Raw genomic sequence first — 21247 nt, 5'->3', positions numbered from 1 at the left:
ACACCTGGCTTTTTCCACCTTTATTAGTTGATCGACTAATAAAGGTGGAAAAAGCGAGGTGTTTGATTAATAACACGGTCTTGTGTTCAATGCTCAATATACAGTAAAAACATGGTTTCAAGAACATTTAAACTATTCACTGATTGTTAAAAATGTGGGAAAAATTTATCAAATCCATTACGTGTTTGCCTGTAACCATTTAGAAGACATGCTGCTCATAACAACTGAGCCAACTTATTTTGTTTGGTGACTAGAGATTTTCCAGTGGTTGTTGATCTAGCGCTTACGGCCCTTTCCATCTGTTGTGATGATGGATACGAGTTTGTGAAATCTCGGCCAAAGATGCCGATTACCTGCACCTGGCTAATCAAATAGTGGAGTTTACTTTTGCAAAACAAAAGTACCAATGATCTACTACTATATTTTTATTAGGTTATATATAATTATGTTTTATAGCATAAGAGTGTCCAAGTATTGCAGTATAATGGAATTCTAAATTTTATATTTTTAGAAGACAAGTTATTATTAATTAAATAGTTGCATTTATTTTTCATTAGAATGATAAAATATTTTAGTTTCCATTTACCACAGAAATAGTAAGTTTGAGATTCCTAACAACTATACTTCTTCCTGTAGACTGGATGAAACTTAATTCTTTCTTACACGAAAAACCTTGACGATCCAGTGTTTTTATATACAACTGCTAACTAATAATAAACTATCTACCACACTGGCAACGTATGCCACACAGCAGGGAATCACTGCCGACCTCAAAAACGCCCGTATAATCAGAATGTCACAACACACGGACCAACTCAGAACGCTGGAGACCCTAGAGATATATAAAGCGGGTTTGCACAACACGTGCATCAACTACAAGGATGCAATCAACATCTCGCAAGCATGGAAATTTTGCTATGAGGGAATCCCACACCCACAAATAACTTAATATTGCATTAATTGTTTTAAATTTAAAGAGCGGTGAACGTAAATAGTACGCAGGCGTAGATAATAGATAATAGCTCGTGCATAATGTTCCATTTTTATCTTCCAATTTCTTCGATTTCAAAAATTGGAATAGAACTCGCTTTGGTTTCTTGGTTCCATTCACGGGCATTTGAAACTACCTTTGTGCTGTGCCTGATGAAGACCCCGAAGGGGTTGAAAACGTTAGCAGTTGTATATAAAAACACTGGATCGTCAAGGTTTTTCGTGTAAGAAAGAATTGAGATTCCTACTCAAACTGAATTATAGTAATCCACACTTGTTGATTGGCCTGATGAGGGATTGAGTCCAAAATGCATTTCTGATATCAATAAAGCATATATCTTTAACCTGGTCTCTGATTCCTTTTTGTCATTTAACCTACAAGGTGTGATAAATCTGTAAAGTTAAATAATCCTAGACTATGTTAAGAAGAAACAGTTTCTTGCTATCACAGCTTTCCTTTATGTTTACTGTTTTTCTAAGCTACAGCCAGTCTTTATACATGTCATCTGCACACTGGTTCACGGGTCAATTTCACTAAGATTCAAAACAATGTTCTGACAGTATAACATTAGTATCTTCTTCAGAGGGAAGATCATACAATGTCACACTCTTTATTCATTATATATCGGATACTAAAACTTATCTTTTTGTGACATCATCAATATTGCATATATTTATTTGCATGATAAATTCTCTAATTTTTTCAGGTAAAATTTGGAATAATAGTTATAAGCGGGCAATTATTGATAGTTTTAATAAAAACACAAGTGACATTATAGATATTTTAAATTTGCATGCTCATTCATTATAATAAAATTTCTTTGCATTATATATAATACCTTTAGCAAAGCTACCTCTTACCTAAATATAGCTATTTAATAATAAAATATATGTTTAAAAGTGGCAGTTCAAATCCAACATACTTTAATTTCAACTGGCTTTTCTTCGATGTCTACTTCGTTCCAAGCTCCCCTGTTTTGTGCTTCTTGTTCCAGACGTTTCTTTTCTTCAACCAGTTCTTTCTCATAATCCTAAAAATCATATAAACTATTTTATTAGTCATACTTTTCATAAGATATTATAATTAATAAATGTTAAAAAAATTATAAAAACTTTTATTCTGCTCTATTTGGAATTTTAATATAAATGTTCTAAATTTCTACAAAAAATTACCATTAATTCTTCGGCTTCTTCATCTCTGTTTCCAGACATTCCATAGGTGGGAATTTCTCCTAAAGTACGACAAAATTCCGCCGTGGAATTCAAAACGATTGACCCAATTTTGTTCTGATTTAATGATGCACCAAGTGCTGAATTGATTTCAGACTTCTTAATAGCTTCGGCTACCTACAAAAAAAAAAAATTATCTTAAGATAAACTTTAAGAAATGTAGTTATCTTTCATTTTATTTTGAAAACTTTAAAATTATTGCTTTTCAAAATCCAGAGATATACAATTTCACTAAAATAATAAGTATTTTAGAATTAGTCATATTATTTTAATCATACATATTTATTTTTCAATGTAATCACCATTAAATATTTAGAAAAATGTGTCATTCTAAATCTATTTTTACATTCATGCGTAAAAAATTTTCTAATTTTCCCTTAAGCCATTCTCTTACAGCACACTGATTTTCAACTTTGTGTTAATGTTGTCAATGTCAAATTTATTCAAATAAAATAAAAACCAATATACCAACCAAAGCCGAATTATTGGGCTAGAACGGCTATAATAATAATTGGCAACACATTTGCACGGTAAGCAGGAGTTGCGGGTTCGAGTCCCCCTCCGGGCCGATTCTTTTCTTCCGGTTAGTTCTAAATCATTTAAATTATTAAATTTAGCTAGAGACAGTGCTTAACGCCTAACTCTAGTCCCAAATTATCTTATTTATTATTATTATTATTATGTTGGGTTAAGTGAGATATACTCGGTTAACACTGGTGGCTGTGTACTATGCCGGACCAAAGTCAAGGCATAGTAATCAAAACAGAAATTAAAGAAGTGTATCAGTGTGTGTGTCTGTATTCAGGAATTTTCTCACAATATGACATGTATTCAATATAGTGGCCTTCTGTAGTGTGATGTATGTGTTTCTATTCAATTGTAATGTGCCCAGGCTTTTGTGTAGTGTGTGTGGTATGACACCTGTAGAGGAGAGAACAACAGGTACAATAAGCACCCTATCCATCCTCCACAGATGCCTTATTTCCTGGGCGAGTTCTGTGTACTTGCTAATTTTTTCAGTGCATGCGTTTTGTATATTGTGAGTGTTTGGAATGGATATGTCTATAATGTATGTGATTTTATTGTGTTTGTCAATGAGTGTGATGTCTGGTCTGTTGTGGTAAATTGTTTTATCTGTGATTATGGCTCTGTCGTAGTACATTTTGTGCGTGTTGTTTTCCAATACTGTCTGTGGAATGTATTTGTAGTATAGTTCGTGGATGTCTACTAATTTGTGTTTCTTTGCAAGCTCTTGGTGTATTATATTTGCTACTTGATTATGTCTGTGTAGATAATCTGTCTGTGCCAAGAGCTTGCAACCAGAGGTGATGTGTTGTATAGTTTCTGGCATGACTGTGACATTTTCTGCATGTGTCATATGTGAGTGTTGTATCTTTGAGTATGTGTTTTCTGTAGTTTTTAGTATTTATGACCTGATCCTGTATGGCAATCATGAATCCTTCCGTCTCCCCAAAGAGGCATCCCCGAGCTAACCAGCTGTTTGATGCAGTTTTGTCAACAAAATCATGGGCCAGATCATAAGGATGCCTGCCATGGAGTGCCTTTCGAGCCCATGATTGCTTAATGGTGTCTATGCTTTTTATATGTTGTGTTGTGTCCATATGATGTGAGTGTAAGTTTAATGGTGTGTTATTCGAGTCTGCTAGAGTTACTGCTTTATGTAATTGTGATATTTCTTGTTTTTCATAAAAAAACTGTCGCAGTGACTGTATTTGTTTGTAGTGAAGGTTAACTATGTCAATCAGGCCACGTCCGCCATCTTTACGTGGAAGGGTTAATCTTTCTGTGGCGGATTTAGGATGATGTTGTTTATGCTTAGTAAGTGTTGTTCTTGTTTTCCTCTGGAGTTGCTCAAGATCTGTGTGAGTCCAATGTATAACTCCAAAAGAATATGTGAGTACTGGAATGACATATGTGTTTATTGCTTTGACTGTATGTTTTGCATTTAACTGTGTTCTGAGAATAGCATTTAACCTACTTTGGTATTCTTTAATTAATCTTTGCTTTATTTGTGTATGTTCTGTTAGTTTGGCCTGTTGGAATCCTAAATACTTGTAGAACTCGCCCTCTTCCATGGATTCAATAACGTCTCCATTTCCAAGCGCAAAATCTTCTTTCTTCAGGATTCCTTTTTCTATGTGAAGTGTTTTGCATTTATCTAGGCCAAATTCCATTTGTATGTCCTTGGTGTATGAATGTGTGATTTGTAGGAGTTGATAAAGTTGTTTTTGTGTGGATGCATAAAGTTTTATGTCATCCATGTACATGAGATGTGACAGTGTAAACTGTGTTGTTTTTTCATGTCTGATATTGTAACCATATTGCGTGTTGTTTAACATGTTGGATAATGGGTTCAGGGCTAAGCAGAACCAGAGAGGACTCAAGGAATCTCCTTGAAAAATTCCTCGCCTAATAAAAATTTGGTTTGTTTGTATGGAAGTGTTATGAACCCTGAGATGTAGTGTTGTTCTCCAGTGCTGCATAGTGTTTTGAAAGAATGCAATGAGTGATGGATGTATTTTGTACATGTGTAGAATATGTAGCAGCCAACTGTGTGGAACACTGTCGAATGCTTTTCTGTAGTCTATATATGCCATGTGTATGTTTCTGTGTTGTTTGTGTGCTTGCCGTAGAATGACTGAATCTATGAGTAACTGTTCTTTGCATCCCCTGTGATTTCTATGGCAACCTTTTTGTTGTTCCGTTAGAATGTCGTGTTCTTCAATATGTTTGTATATTTTGTTTGCGATACAGGATGTCAATAATTTGTAGAGTGTTGGAAGACATGTAATTGGTCTGTATTGTGTGGGGTCTGTGGTATTGTTGTTTTTAGGTTTCGTGTAGGTGATGCCCTGAGTAAGAAAATTTGGCATGTCTTGTGGATTGATGATGATGTGTGTTAGGTGTTTAGCTAGTTTCTGGTGCAGTGATGTAAATTTTTTGTATCAGAAATTGTGAATGTTATCTACACCAGGTGTCTTCCAGTTGTGTGTTCTGTTAACAGTGTATTGGAAATCATGTATGTTTATTTCAGTACAGGGCATAGTTGGTATGTTGTGCAAGTTTCTGTTCTCCTCCTCGATCCAGCCTGCATCAGCATTGTGCGTGACAGCACTGGACCAAAGAGAAGACCAATATGTTGTGAGTTCTTCTTCTGTTGGTGTGCCACTGTGCTGTGTATCAGTGTTTGCTTTGTTATTAATTTGTCTGTAAAAGAGTTTTTCGTTGTTTGTAAATAATTTATTTTGTTGTTTTCGTAGTGTACATGTTTTGTATCGTTTGAGTCTACGTGCTTTGGCAGCAAGTTTTTGTTTTAGTGTATCAATGTATTCTGTAATGTGTGTGTTGTGATGTTCATGTTTTGTGTGTGTTTTTATTTTCTTGAAAATGTTTTTGAGCTGTTTCCTTAATTTGGGTGTTATGTTGCTTTTAGTGTATTGTGTCAGCCTGCCTAATTGCTGTCTAATGTCATTTATTTGTATTTCTATTCTTCTCTGCCATGCAGGCTTGTGATAGAATTGTGTTTTCTGTGTATTTGTCTGTGATTGTACTTTCAGTCCATGGTGTGTCACCACTGTGACTGCCCCAGCATAAACTAATGTATGAATGTCTGCAAGTGTAGAAATTGAATGAATGTAGTGTGGTAGTAAGTGAGTGTTTACATAATTTAGTGTTTTTCCAACTTCCTTTGACGTGTTGATTTTTGGTATTCGTGGTCGTTGTGTGGGATCTGTGCCTGTATATTTAGTGAGTGTTTCCTGAAATATAAGTGAGAGCATATTAACTAAATCCATGTCTATGTTATCAGTGATGGATGAGGAAGTGTCTGTAGTATCATTAGTGGTAATTGTTGTATGTGTGTTATTATCAATGCTTGTTACTGGATTATCCTGACAGGTTACATGATCTTCATTAATGTTAGATGTTTCTGTCTGTTGATGTATTTGATCAGCAACCTGTTGTTTGATAAGTTCAAGTGTTGTTTGTGAGATAAGGTTGTTGTGTATAATTGTTCTTTTTTGATCAACAACCCTTTGTTCGGTGACAGTGAGGTGAGGATATTGTTGTGTGAATCTATGGTGTAAGTTGTTGTCTGTATGCTGTCATGTTTGTTTCGAGTTTTGTGATTGTGTAGTAAGTACGGATGATAAACTCGTTCATTTCTACTGTCCATTTCATCCGTTGGCATGGTTTTCCAGCCCTTGTGGTCTGTGGATGCATTGCCACAGAAACACCAATTATTATTATTATTATTATTATTAATACAATAAGAATAATAAATTCAAGTATCTGTTGATCTACTTAACATAAAACAACTATCTTTCAGAGGAATGAATGAAGATTACATTTGATTTTTACTGTGACAAATTCTTATATTATTTACCAAATTCCAGCCTAACTGTTTAACGTATTTGTTTGTGTAGTTATATTTGTCATTTTTTCTTAAACTAATAAAATGCTGAAATATATTTATATGTAAACATGTTCAAAAATTCTTAAGATTTCAAACAGTCTAGCCTGATAAGGGCCTGTAAATAAGGTTTAAAAATAGTTTGTTGGAACTTAAGGTTTTTATTTTGTCGTACTTTTTAACTAATTAAGTCTATATTGTTAAACCATTACCTTTTCTGATCTAGATGATAATATTTCTTTCTGTTTGAGTTTTCTAGCTTTTGTCAATGCCATCTGCAATTCAAGCTCTGCTTTATCTTCTTCTACTGGTACACCAGTTAAATCTTCTTCTGGTCCCATAATTTCTAATTAAAAAAATATAGTTATTAATTTTGCATTCAAATAAATTAAAAATGTGAAAAAACACAATAATATGCATTTATCACATTCTAGCATTGCAGATATTTTTTTTTTTATTTTAATGATAGGCAAAAGGAGCATATTGGAAGAATAAAGGCATTGAAAGAGTATGAATAAAAATAAAATTGCTTTTTCTGGAAGTAAAAGTTTATTTTTACACAAGAAACATTTACAGCTTATCTTAGGTCATTGTCAGCTTGTTGATACAAATGTTCAAAAACTAAAACAACTCATATTTGATTAAAAATAATAAATTGAAGAGAAGAATAGCATTTACATTTAAATTTGTTAAACTGAAATAAAATAAAATAACAATAAAACAATTTAAAATTAATTTTTTTTTTTGATGAGATAATAACAGGATATTAAATTATTCAAATTTAACAATAAGAAATGTAACATTATTAATGAAATATTTGACCACAATCCTTTCTAACTTCAGTACACTAAAATTATATTGGACGATGATCTAATATAAGCGAAAAACATTCTTTTTAATAGTTTACAATACAGTGCTGTGATTTAACTGAATTTGAAAAATTCGAAGGAAAAAAGAAAAGAAAAAGTATGACATCAGGAAAGATGATATAAAAAAAAAGTATATGATATGTGGGAAAAGCTTAGGGTAAAGGAAATTTCAGTTACAAGTTAAGAATTATTAAGAAAATTACAACAGAGAACATTAAAAAGAATTTAGATGAAAAAAGTAATCTTATTTTCTTTAATATGAGCCTCTTGAATAAATTAAGCACAAGAATAGCAATAAGGAAAAAACCATATTGCAAACAATGAGGAACCTCATTAGTTTTGAGGACTAAACAAGATAAAAATGCAAAAATACTATTAACATTCAAGAATAATGAGAAGGAATCATACCTAGTGTTAGAAAAAATTTTACATCCTAATTAAAATTTAAATTATTTATAATTTAGTCATTGAATTTGTATTCTGTTACAGTTTTGAATACTATTCCACTAAATTTGATGGCATTATCAGTTGTTTATTGTACTTTGTATGAATATGAATTGTCAAAAAAATTCAAAATGTGTACAGTAGCTGAGCAACATCCTTAGCTGTTATTATTTCTACTTACTAGACAGTCAAATTTAGTGTGATGTGATGTACAGTCTTGGATTTTTATATATAATGTTCTTTCCTAAAAAGAATAGCATTTTTCCATTCCTTATATACTTGGCTTTGTAAAGTTATTTTTTGATCATTTCAATAATACAAATACTTTCATTGCAGAAATGAAAACATGAACGATTTATCTGCAAACAATATGCAACTTCTCAGCAAAATCACCAAGCCTGTTCAAACATTTATCACATAATGTAATGAGTTTGTTTATTCCATCCTCAAAAAATTCCCATCTCTGTTTCTCTAGCCATATAATGACAGTAGCTTTTACTTCATTAGTAGCAAAATGTCAACTGCCTACGTGTTCCTTCAAATGCGAAAAAATGTGAAAGTCGGAAGGCATCTTATCTGGGCTGTCTGGAGGATAATGAAGAACCTCCCATTGAAATGTTTGCAGATAATCCAATCTGGTAAGCCATATGCAGTCTAGTCATAGAGGAGAATAGCATCTTGGCTAAGAAGTCCATAGTATTTTCTTCTAATGATCTTGTTCAAGTGGCTAGTTATCACACTGCAAAAGTCCACCAAAAACATACCCACAAAGTCCCAAATGATGCACATTTTATCATCTATTTGCAAATCTATAGCATCATTTTGCAACACCTGACATAGTCCCCACATATCTCAATTTGCTGACAATAAATTTCAGCAGGTGGAACCTTTTCGGCCTGCAAAAATTGAATGATTGCTTGGAATTCTTTGTAAAACTACTTTTCTAACCTTGTCATTTGGAAATGCTATATCACAATTACCTACATTCGTGCTTCATTTTAACCATTCATGTTGCCAATATGGGTCTACTTATAATGTAATTACATTTGAAGCCGCTTTGGTTTTTAAACTGCAGACTTTGTAAAGTTACTATTCAATCATCTCTCGTGGATTTTGAAAAGTTGTTGATGAAGTATGCAACTATTAGTCCAAATGTTCAATATTCCCAACATACATTTCTTGTTAAAAAATTTTTAAAAATACCCATAGAAATAAATTGACAAAATTTCAATAAATTAGATACAAACTATTGAAATCATCAAGTAACAACAGATGATTAATGTCAGTAGTCCATCTAATCATGTGGATACACAATTTTTACTTAGGTAGCAAAAACACCAGATATAGATTAATGTTTGCGAGTGCTTAGTGTTATGTATTAGCATTATATTGGCAGAATAATAAATTGATTATTGTGTATGATTGATGTGTTTCATCATAAGAAAAACAACTGGAAGTTATTGCTGCTTTATTCAGACATACATTATGATCATGACTTCAGCAAAAAACCAATCATCATCTTAGCAACTCTAATGAAAACTTTTATTCCAAGAAGGATAACTAAGATAAGTATTTTTAACCTTTTAGCAATCCTTATTAATAAAATAGAAAATGATGCCATGTTAAGTCTGTATTCGTGCCAAAATATGACCACAGTGTCATACATTTCGTATAAAATCTTCAGGTAAGTTTGGCTTAACTTATTGACTGAGGGTTGTTTGTTTGTATCAACAAATAGAAAAATGAATGACATAGATTAATCATTTAATGTTAGTTCATCCTCTTTATTTCCTATCATATGGTTTGCTTCAGACTGACAGCCATTACAAGTAAACAAGAAAATAATTAAAAATAAAGTATATAAATTCAAATACTCTAATATGAAGTATAAATTTTGAGAAATAAAGAAATTTAAAAAATTATTTACATTTGCATTACTGATAAAATTATTTAATATGATTTAATGAAATTTACATACCAGATTCCTCTAGATCGTTTTTATCTATTTCCATATCTACAGCTTCTGTAGATGAGTTATACAAATATTCTTCTTCTTTTTCATTTACTTTATTGCTCTGTTTTACTGCAGCATTCTTAGTAGTCTTTCTGTATTTTATAAATATTAAAACAAAACTGATTTTTACTTATCTGAATACAAAGTAACTTAATTTTTACAGTTTATTATAATTTATCATAATTTATTTTATCAATTTATCATCATAAACTCTGATAAAATATGTTTAATATATTTTTTCAGTTTTAATAAAACTTTATTGTAATAAATCTATTGATGAAAATGAAAAAATAAATTGGGAGTAAATTTCTGGTTAACATTTAAAAACATATTTATTCTTTTCTATGAATTTTTTAAAAAATCTTTTCACATTTCAACGAGTACTAACTAAAGTGGAATTTAAGTTAGATACATAATATTAGTAAGAAAATACAACAATAAAGACAAGAAGAAAAATAAATCAAGAAACATGATAAAGAAAAGTATAAACTTAAAAATCTTTCTAAGATTAAACTTACACAATAATAGTATATGTTTAATTCTCAGGGTTTAAGCTGTTGCTAGTTTTTTCACAAAAAAGCTACAAGAATTTAGATTTAGCAACAACTTTCTTGGCACATTTCATTAAAAAACTAATGTTTTCCAAGTGGTTAACTAGTGATGGGACGATACCAAAATTTCTCCTGATTCTGCTGAAAATTCCCGATTCCAATTCTTTTTAATACTTTCTAAAGTTTATTTTAGTTTAGAAAAACTACCTATTTACATTATGAGCACGATACATTCATTAATTAATAAAATAAACAAGCATAAGAATGGAAAATCCAGAATCTATCTTTCGAAAGAAACCTGAAAATTTTCCATTTATATATATAGGTATACATGCTATATATAAATAATGTGAAAATTCAAACTCTCTGGAACCAAAACGCTAATAATAAAATATTTTATTGTTTGGTTCCCACGGAGAAAACATGAATCATGAGGAACAACATTCGAATAATGCTGGTTGGTGAAAACGAGAAACTTGACCGAGACGATAAAAGGGCGACGAGAGAGGAAAAGGGGGTCGGTTACGTAGTGTCACTTAGACAGTGTGTGTGCGTCCCAAGTCCCGAGGGAACCCGACCTCTACAAAGGAATACCTTGCCGAGGATACTTTAGCTGGTAACAAGAGCGACTCGGATTAAGAGGTATGACTTCCCCAAAGTCGTGTAAACTCTCCCTCCGCGTATCCGGACTTAGGCGACAGTAGCTCGCCCTAATTGTAACCGTAGCTTTAGTCTTAATAAATTATTGTTGTTTTATACGTTGTTAATGTCCTTTATTCGAGTATCGCCGCCGCTCTACCGTCGGACCCATCCTCTTCCGCACTCTCACTCGCATAACAAAACTGAGCCGCCATCTTGACGTGGGCAGGTCTCATTGACCTGTTAGCCGAGAAAAAGGAGGTGCGACTCCGTCCACCGTCCGGCACCCACAATAACATCACTAGATCCGATATACTATAAAGCTAAATTCCAACCAAATGCTAATTCTATTGGACTAGATATGGCTAAATACTAAATAAATTATGCACTCAATTTGGCACTAGAGGGAGGCATTAGGCACCATCTCTTATTAACTTTAATAATTATATTTAATCAAAGAAGACACAGTCTGTCTAAAATATTTTTGAAACCAGCTTTATTTGCTGTGTCTTCTTTGATTAAATAAAAATTGCCTAAAGACAGAACTCGACAATTTAATAATTATAATTACTGGAAGAAGAAGAAAAATCGGCCTGGAGTGGGACTTGAACCCACAACTCCTGCTTACCATGCAGATGTGTTGTCAGCTACGCTATCCAGACCTCCAGTCCAATCTCCTCTTCCAGCATATATAAGCTTATGTTATAACCATCGACAGTTATTACAATGCCGGCTGGAGACACATCCAGTGCTCATGTCCTGTAAACATCTTCCAAGGCACTCAACCGGCCATCGCAAACCGTCAATGGTTATAACCTAAGCTTATATATGCTGGAAGAGGAAGTCGGACTGGAGTGCTGGATAGCATAACTGGCAACGCATCTGCATGGTAAGCAGGAGTTGTGGGTTCGAGTCCCGCTCTGGGTCGATTTTTTTCTTCCGATAATTCTAAATTATTTAAATTAATTAATTAAAATTATAATTATTAATGTTAATAAGAGATGGCACCTAATGCCTCCCTCTAGTGCCAAATTGGTTGCATAATTTATTTAGTATTTAGCCATATCTAGCCCGATAGAATTCGGCATTTGGTTAGCGATATACATGCTTTTATTGTATAGCAGAAAATAAATTTGTAATCTTATTGCAGATAAAGTTAATATTTTAACACTACCCCAAAATAAATTACTGCTAATTCCGTTTTACTGAAAAAAAACTATCCCATCATGTCATCTAAGGTCGCCATCTTTGAAAATTGTTTTGTTGGCCAACATAACAACCAGGGGAAGGGAAAGGTGATGAGAAGATGCACTTCTTTTTTAATGCTTTTAATAATCAACATGCCTCGTAAATGCTGTAATTCCATCGTATTTAACACTAAATGAGGTTGGGCATTTGAAGCAACAAGCCAAACGAATATCATCACCATGAGTTAACCAACTTTTGAATTCATTCACTTGAGCTGGGTGTACCTAAACATACAATTGAGTGTAGAGTGTACTTATTTGAGGAAAAGAAGAATCAAATGAATGCCTAGACTGATTCATCTTCAAAAATCAATTTTTAAAACTCAAAATGGCAGAAAATTTAGCACAAACAATTATTTTTACTTAGAATAACGCAAAACGCATTCAGAAATTTAACATATTACAGCATCATTAGTGAATCATTACAAAAACTTTAATAGTTATAATGGAATAGTCGTTTTATCATTAAAAAATATGTCTATAGACAAACTAATTTAGCTTGAAGAAAACCTTAAATACTTTCATCTATCTAACTCATTTCTTGAGATTAAAGCAGGACAGACGGACAGGGAACGACAGTGTGAATTTATAGGTCTACAGTTTTTACAAACTGCAGCCAATAATTTTTCTATAAATACAATATTACAAGAACATACGTCCCACATAATTTAAGCAATCTGTTGCCAAAATTAACACTTACCCTGCTAGTCCAGTTGACCTAGTTTCTTACCTGTGTGCTGACTAATTTAAGTAATTTTACAGTATTTTCTACTGAAAATAAAAAACAATCGACTAAAGCTAGGTGAAAAGTAAAACCTGTTTCTGATATTGGGAACATTTATTTGTACATTACTCAATTTTGATGTGTGTGGGATTTATTTTTATGTATTATGCTTTAATGTTATTTGGGAATGTTTTAGAGATAAAGATAAAATGAAAAAAATTAAAAACTGCAATATAGCTTTAAAATTTGTATTTTTATGTGTGAAATATATAGTACATCGATGAACTTATTCATAATAATGATGTACTGTATCATTATTATTATTAGTAGACTTTTTCTGACTGTAGCTGTTTTTCGTAACTGAGTCAGTTTGGTAAATGCACATAAGATGGCATTAGCACTATCAGAAATATAGGAATTTGACTTTTGTATTGATAATATCTAAAAAGTATATAAATTATGTAATATCATATAAACTATACAGGTTTTAAATAATAATGAAATTATGTGGCTTATTTGTATTTTTTCGATCTCAGTTAGGAATAAATTATAATCGCAACATTTTCATCAGATAAATCAATATAATTGGCACTATATTTGTTGATTTTTTATTAATAAATTCGAACAATTATTAGTTAATACGTTAATGCTCCATATCTAAACTTAACTCATATATAAAAAATAAAACGACTCGATTTTCGCTTGCAAAATATGGCAATGAAACTCCGAATCAGACGATGATTGTGGTTGTACAAAATCGCTTATATTTCAAATTTATGAATAAATAGTGTCCACTATTTATTAACAGACGCACTAAAATACACAGAGAAATCATATTTTCAGTGCTGAAAACTTAATGTTACGTTTTAAAGCTAGAAATAGGATATATCAAGAAACGTAATATTACATTTTTCGTTTTTTGTGAAGGAATGCAGAAAACGTAATATTATGTTTCTAGCAGGATAAGTGTTAAACACTTTATTATCACATGAAAGGAATTATTCTCGCATTTTTACAATTATTTTATTTAAATAGTCTTATATAAAGTCTTTTAGACATTAAGGTGAGCAACTTCGATCATGTGGGGCCATCAGAACTAGGGATTGCAATTGCTGGATCCCTCATCCAGCAATCCAGCTGGATCCCGCGTATTCTTCGGCCTGCTGGATCCAGTACCAGGTGCTGGATCCAGGACTGCGGATCCGCAGATACTCAATTAAATTTCTAAATAATGGCGCAAAAGTCTACGTTGTCGGTGTTGCCGCTTTGCTAACTACTAGACTGCTACTAATTACTTACTCATTACTTCATTAACACCAATAATTAAATTACTTATAAATAAACTATACTTTTATCAATCCAACAAAATTTAATGAAATAATAACGTATTCAATCACTTTTAGCAATCTTCCTCAGTTACAAAAAATACATTAACTATAGTACATAAAATGTGTTGGGAATAAATATAAAAAGAATTGTGCTTAATTACACCCCATTTTTAAACAAGATACATAGATGTACTGCCAGGTCTAATAATTTTCGCATTGTATACCGACGTAATCCTACTGTTTTCAAACTTTTAAGAAACGATAAAAAGAAAGAGGATCGGAATTCAACAACGGGTATATATATTCGGTGCCTTTACACGACCAACGTTTCAATTCCAAGCTTGTTTATGTGGGTGCAACGATGCACAGTTTAAAACAAAAGCTCAAGGAGCACAAATATTCAATTGGTAAGAACCTTGACAACACTGCGCTGGCATCATACGCAAGACAGAAGGATGTTAATGTCCAATAGGATTAAGCGGCAATTATAAAAACGACGACGAATAGGCAAACGGTTAAACATCTTGAGAGATTGGAAATCTGCAAGGCGTACATGGCAACTGGTTGTATAAACCATAGAGATGCGAACTCATTGTCTACCATGTAGAGATCCTTTTACATTAATTAATGTTATTAACGAACAATGCTGGTTTCATTGTCATATCTGTTTTTTTTTTCCTTTTCGCTATTTATTTTGTTTATTTATCTATATTTTGTCTGCTTGGGCATTTTCCGTTAATTTTTATATTTATTCCGAACACATTTTATGTTCTACTTTTCTGTAACTGAGGAAGATTCGTAAAAACGATTGAAAACGTTATTATTTTATTAAATCTTGCTGGATTGATAAAGATGTAGTTTATTTAACTTATTCTACTTCCAGTACATAGTTTTTATATACTTATAAATAATTACAGACTAATATGTAGAGCCTATATAAGAAAACTGGTAAGACTGATAGCCACTTAGCCACTGATTATCCGTCCTTACATTATTATAATATAATATATTAATATAAATTAATTAGTAGAATTATCTTTGCTATTATTTAATTTAAAGATTACATTATAATTATAGTCTAACAAAACATTTAAAGTTAATTATCTCTATCTGAAGTGTTAAACCAAACCCGAACCAAAGTTAAGTTTACTACCTAAATGTGTAAGAAGTTTTACTGATTTATAGTGACCAGTCTAAATAATAAAAATTTTCTTAAGTATTTTTAAAAAATGTTTTATTTCTTTAGAAAAAACCATAAATTTCTGGATAGATAGATAGATAGGCAGATAACACTTTATTGCACCAAAAATACATCCGCGCTGGATCCAGCTGAATTATTTTGATACAGCAAAAATCCAGCTGGATTGAAAACATTGCTGGATTGCAATCCCTAATCAGAACCTGTCTAACATGGATCACTTTTCAAATATTAATAATAGACTGGTATTAAGTAATAGTCATTAACCATCTCTTCCAGGAGGCGATCACAAAATATGATATAAGTGGTTTTACAGTGTGCTGGGTTTAAAAATTTTGTTTGTTTTTTCCAAAATTTGATTCACTGGCAGATTACTGTTTAATATTTGGCTGTGAATGATACAGTTTCCCTCAGTTAGCATTAAAAAATATGATTTGTGAAAAATTTAAGATATATTTTCAATTCCTGTCTACTTGACCATTGAATTTGTGCCATTTTGTACCACCCGAATGCTGCAAGAAATGTGACAATGATAAGCTAAAAAAACCAAACTCTTTGTATGGTTTTTGTTTTAATGTTTGTTATATTATAGTATTTGATCTATATAACTACGAAGGTTATCTTACATAAGGGTTTATAACACCAAATACCCAATCTCATTAAACACATTTTAAAAAGTTTTTATTTCTCTATTGGGCACAATTTAAAGAATTTTAAAATTGATTTAGATTGATCACTCAGTACAATAAATCCTATACATAAGATAACCTTTGTAGTTATATAAATCAAATAGTATAATAGAGCTATAGTATAATATAATGTAAGGATTAGAAGTAAGAAATAATCTTAATCTTTGCTGCTGTTATTTTTTGCCTAAGCAATGCTGGGCTCATCTGCTAGTAATCTAATATATAAAGAAAGTTTATTTGATTTTCATGTATTTATTTAAAAACAGTTTGAGCAAATGCAATGAAACTTCACAAGGATCATCCCTCATTAGGAGGAGGATGGCAACTTCTTCTGGTTGAACGTCAATATCCCACCTGCAAAGGGTCTGCCTATCCGATAAATAAAACTGCAGCATTCCATATTACATAAGAACTAGGAAGTAGCATGTTAGCAAACACAAAACCTACACTTAGAAGTTTGAGGATGCAGAGCCAGAATCTTTGGTCAATTTGCCCCAAAATCTGATTAGTTGGTCAATTATCAATTGGAATATATCTTAATAAATAATGACAAATATATCAAGACTAATGAGAAATTATAAGATAGAAGCTAAAAAATTGTGAATTTGAATCTGGAGCATATTAGCCTCAAGATCTTATTAATTACTTAAAATAAAATACTTAATAATAGAAGCAAAAATAAATATATTTTTTCTTCTATTCCTAAGATCACTGTTTTTATCACAAATATCATTTCAAATTTCTCAACTTTTATCATTTATAAATAAAAAATAAACAGTTTGCTACATACCGAGAACCGTGATCTATGCCAGCATTTTCTCCTGGTAGCGGTATCAAGTCTTCTGGCTTCAGCAATTCTCTCTTTCTTACTTTACGCACTTTTTTCTTAGGCTTCTTGAAACGAACCTGGGGATTCAGGAATCACCTACAGTTGCAGTAAATAAAAGTAGAGAGAGAAAGAGACTCTCACATAGCTTAAATTATACTACCCCCCAAGAATCTTAAATTTTAAAATATTTAATATTCTAATTTCTTTAATTAAAGCAATTGTTTTAATAACATAAACAGTCATATAGCCTGATTTATTATTATTAAACTAAATATCTAATTGGTGAATTTATAGGACTACATTTGGGTTATGAATTAATTAATTAACCATATAATTTGTCTGAAGGTAGACAGTTAGGTTATCATCTTATATTAGTAATAGTAATTAGAAATTATATAACTTAGAATAATCTGAAAGAAAAGATTAATATAGAATAGGGAGTAAATCCGTCTTCTGTATACTGCAAATGTCACCAGTTATGTTATCTTCACTTCCATACTTACATTAATTCATACCATACAGGTTACTATATGCTTGATACTGATAATCATCTTGCATCAAAAACTGAAGATGTCTTTGCCTATGACTCTCTACAGCTTTCAACCAATTAGCAACTCCTCCCAGACAGAGTGTATGTAAGTGTATATATATATATGAATATGGTGCATTAGTTCCATTGCAATGTTTACAATAAAAGAAATAAATTTGTTAAAAAAGGGATGTGGATATGTGTAAATCATGCACTAGTTTTGAGGAATACCTAAATTTTCCAAACAGAACAGATTATGAAAATTAGAAGGAATAATTAATTGGTGCAATATTTTAAAATTTTGGTTAAAATGAATTTATCCAATGACAGTATTTTCTCCAAGCCTGTTTTAGCTGATTGATAAATCAGCTAAATACTGCCTCCAACTACTTAAAATACTTTTTTTTTTATGTATAATAATTTATTATTAGAGATTAATATATGTAATTTATTATATTTTAAAGATAACTGGACAATGCATTAGTATAAATCATACCCGTACTCAGCAGAATTAAATAAAAACTTAAACCAACACCTTAATGTTCGCTGAGAGATTTTTAATGTAACGAACGTTTTCGGTCTATTCAATAGTATGCCATTGAATGTTATAAATTGATAAAGCCAAGTATTTTTTTTAACATTAACTGGCAATTATAAAGAATTTTTCAATAATGGCCAACTAACACTGCAGGTTGACTGAAACAACTTTTTACCTGGGGAAAAAGCTGCAAAAACAATCAATTTTGGATTTAAAACAATTTAAACTTTATAAGAGCTAAAATTAGGGAATTTTTTTATAAAATGTAAACAGCTATTACACATTACGTAATCTTAAAATTAAGAAATAAAAATTATTTTACAATGTTATGAAAGTAAAACAAAGAAATAATGTTTATCATTTAATCAATTTTGAGATTACGGCAAAACCCTATATGTTCCTCATTATAGGAAATCACAATATCAAGACGTGTTATCAGATAATTTTATTCAAGTTTAAAGATAGACATAGAGGTTAAAGAAGAAAACATGTATTTCTGGACGTCAAAATTAGAATTCTGCATGAGTACTAGTTGCAATTTTTTCATTGCATAATACAAATTCACATTATAGGGTGTTATATGAGAATTCACTGTATGTAGTAATTTAATAAATAATTATATATATATATATATTGAAACATAGTAATAGATTACATTTATATAATATAATAAAATAACTATAGTAATATTTTGTAAATTATAAAATATTATATAAAATTCAATAAGATATGATAATAAAATTTTGAAAGTTTACAGCATACGCCACACATTTATACTTAAAAAAGTTTTAATAGCTTATGCTGTAAAGTTTTAAAATTGTGAAGTTTTCCTTGTATAAAATCTGCTATAGCTTAGGTCTAGGTTGCAAACTTCAACAAGTAAAATGGCAAAAGCTGTATTTGGGACAAGACTATGTCTCTGAGACTCACGGCTAAGTGGGATCACTTCGACACTCACGGTGGGTCTCATTCTCCAATCTTCTTTGATATCGTTGGTTTTGAGGGCAATCTTTGAAACTTTGCCACCCTCGGCCACGGCGTTGTCCACGATGCATTTTTGATGAAATTAACCTATTCAAAATTTCTCTCCGTCGTGTGTCGGCCAGGTTGAATTTTTGCCGATGCCTAACAAAAATTTTCCGTTTTTGAAAAAAATAATCGTGACTATTGTATTGTCCAAAATGATTTTATTATTTGCTACATTTATTAATATATATATTAATAAATGTAAAAAGAAAACAAATTATATTTCAGAAATTAGTTTTAATATAAAATTATAATGACACACCATCTAGTTTCAATAATATTCTGATGACGAAACGAGATATCTCCAGTCAATCGGTCATGGTTAGTACGTGGTGACTAGAGATATGTGAGGAATAACACAGGACAAATAAAAGGGTTTTTTCAAAGATTCGTTTGTCAAAATTTGATTTCGCAACATTCGCATTTCCAACTTCCCAACCAGCAATGCATGCGCAAATCTCGCATTACTGCCTGTTTGTAGAGTGTCGCCATTTTGTATTTTATTGTGTTTTGGTTCTCGGTCTCCTGACTACCTAACAAGTCTGGTTTTTTTTATTGCATGATTTGGGCACCTAATACTCTGTGCCAAATTTCAACTCCTAACATGTACTCCTTCATACCTCTAAGCTAGTAACACAGCAGTCAGTACAATTTTATAAACAAGACATAGTCTTGTCAATATATTATTAAAATACCACCTTTTAAAATTCAATAATGTAAAATAAAAAATTTAAATAGCTACAAGCCAGATTTTCAAGCTACCATTAAGTTAATAATTTAATCAAACTAAAGTATGTAATTTGGAACTATATATAGGAAAACACGCCTTTAAGCAGTGGGAAAAAATAGTTTTCCCTACTGTTTCTCATTTCCCAATCTTTTGCTTGTCCCAGGATGCTGGGATAAAAGTGAACTGTTTCCCGGGATCCTGGGATAGAATTAGTTATTTTTAAGATATACAAAATATCTTGGAATCAAATGATATAATTATTTTTCATTTTTTAAAGTAATTTAATACGTTCTGCAATTTCCAAAATCATATTAATAATGCTGTGTAAGATATATATATTAAAAATTACCTATGAATTAGGTAGAAATTTTCACAAATAGAAAAAATTTATTAAAGTTTGCTGGAAACTGCATACAACAACAATAACAACAAAAAAAAAGCTTTGAATTGAGTTGAAAATTTTAAAAAAATGAACTTAGATCAAACTTCTAACTTAAAAAGTAATTTTTGTTTTAAATAAAACATAATACAAAATATTATTGTAAATTTTTATAATAAGATTTTAAAAAGCAAAGATGGTCAATACTCCAATCACTCGATCTGGTTCTTATTTAACTAAATGAAAAGCCTGATACCAAGAATGCCCTTTCCAATTCATGTGAGTGGAATCGTCTTTAATGCATTTAAGAGAAGACAGATGTGTGATTTTTCACCTAAAACCTGGAAGATTTCTAGTTTGTAGTACTTCTTTTGCTCTCTAGTATTCTTGATTTGTCTGCCTCAGCTGCTTTAAAAGTGGCATCGAGCTTATAGCCCGATAATTTGGCAATTTGTTTGGCTTTAATAATTAGGTTTATGAAGAAAAACTTCATTCTTGCATACCTTGCACTCATTTGTATCCTTGCCCAATTTGCACAACCTGGTGTTACGCAGTTATTGAAGCTACTGGGCATAGTTAAAATTAATACAGCATTGGCACAATTATTCAAGATATTACAGGTTCTGACAAGTAGAGAATTTTCAGAGTCCTGCCACAAATAAGCTACATATTGATTATTGACCATTTGTGACATGCCATAACAAGGTGAAATTAAAACTAACAAGTAGGTTTAAAATTAATAAATACAAATGTATTCTGACAGTTTATGAGTTAGTTATACTTTCTATTTGCAAAATTTCCTCAACTTTAACACAAAATAAGAAAAAAGTGAATTTTTAAGGAATTTGTGGGATTTCCAGG

At 31.3% G+C, this 21247-nt stretch overlaps 1 protein-coding gene across 1 annotated transcript in view; it reads right to left on the bottom strand.

The window, feature by feature from the left end:
- Positions 1–21247, bottom strand: part of LOC136977219 (U4/U6.U5 tri-snRNP-associated protein 1) — a 55222-nt gene that overhangs the window by 6312 nt on the left and 27663 nt on the right. The window contains exons 12-16 of the mRNA XM_067272688.1: positions 17146–17261; positions 9944–10071; positions 6865–6998; positions 2164–2337; positions 1914–2021 (exon numbers count right to left, since the gene is read on the bottom strand). Of these exons, the coding sequence (XP_067128789.1) occupies positions 1914–2021; positions 2164–2337; positions 6865–6998; positions 9944–10071; positions 17146–17261 (660 nt within the window). The remainder of the gene's footprint in view (positions 1–1913; positions 2022–2163; positions 2338–6864; positions 6999–9943; positions 10072–17145; positions 17262–21247) is intronic.

Source organism: Centruroides vittatus, unplaced genomic scaffold, assembly GCF_030686945.1.
Source record: "Centruroides vittatus isolate TY-2023 unplaced genomic scaffold, ASM3068694v2 contig_452, whole genome shotgun sequence".
NCBI lineage: Eukaryota > Metazoa > Arthropoda > Arachnida > Scorpiones > Buthidae > Centruroides > Centruroides vittatus.
This window is presented reverse-complemented; position numbering and strand designations above follow the sequence as displayed.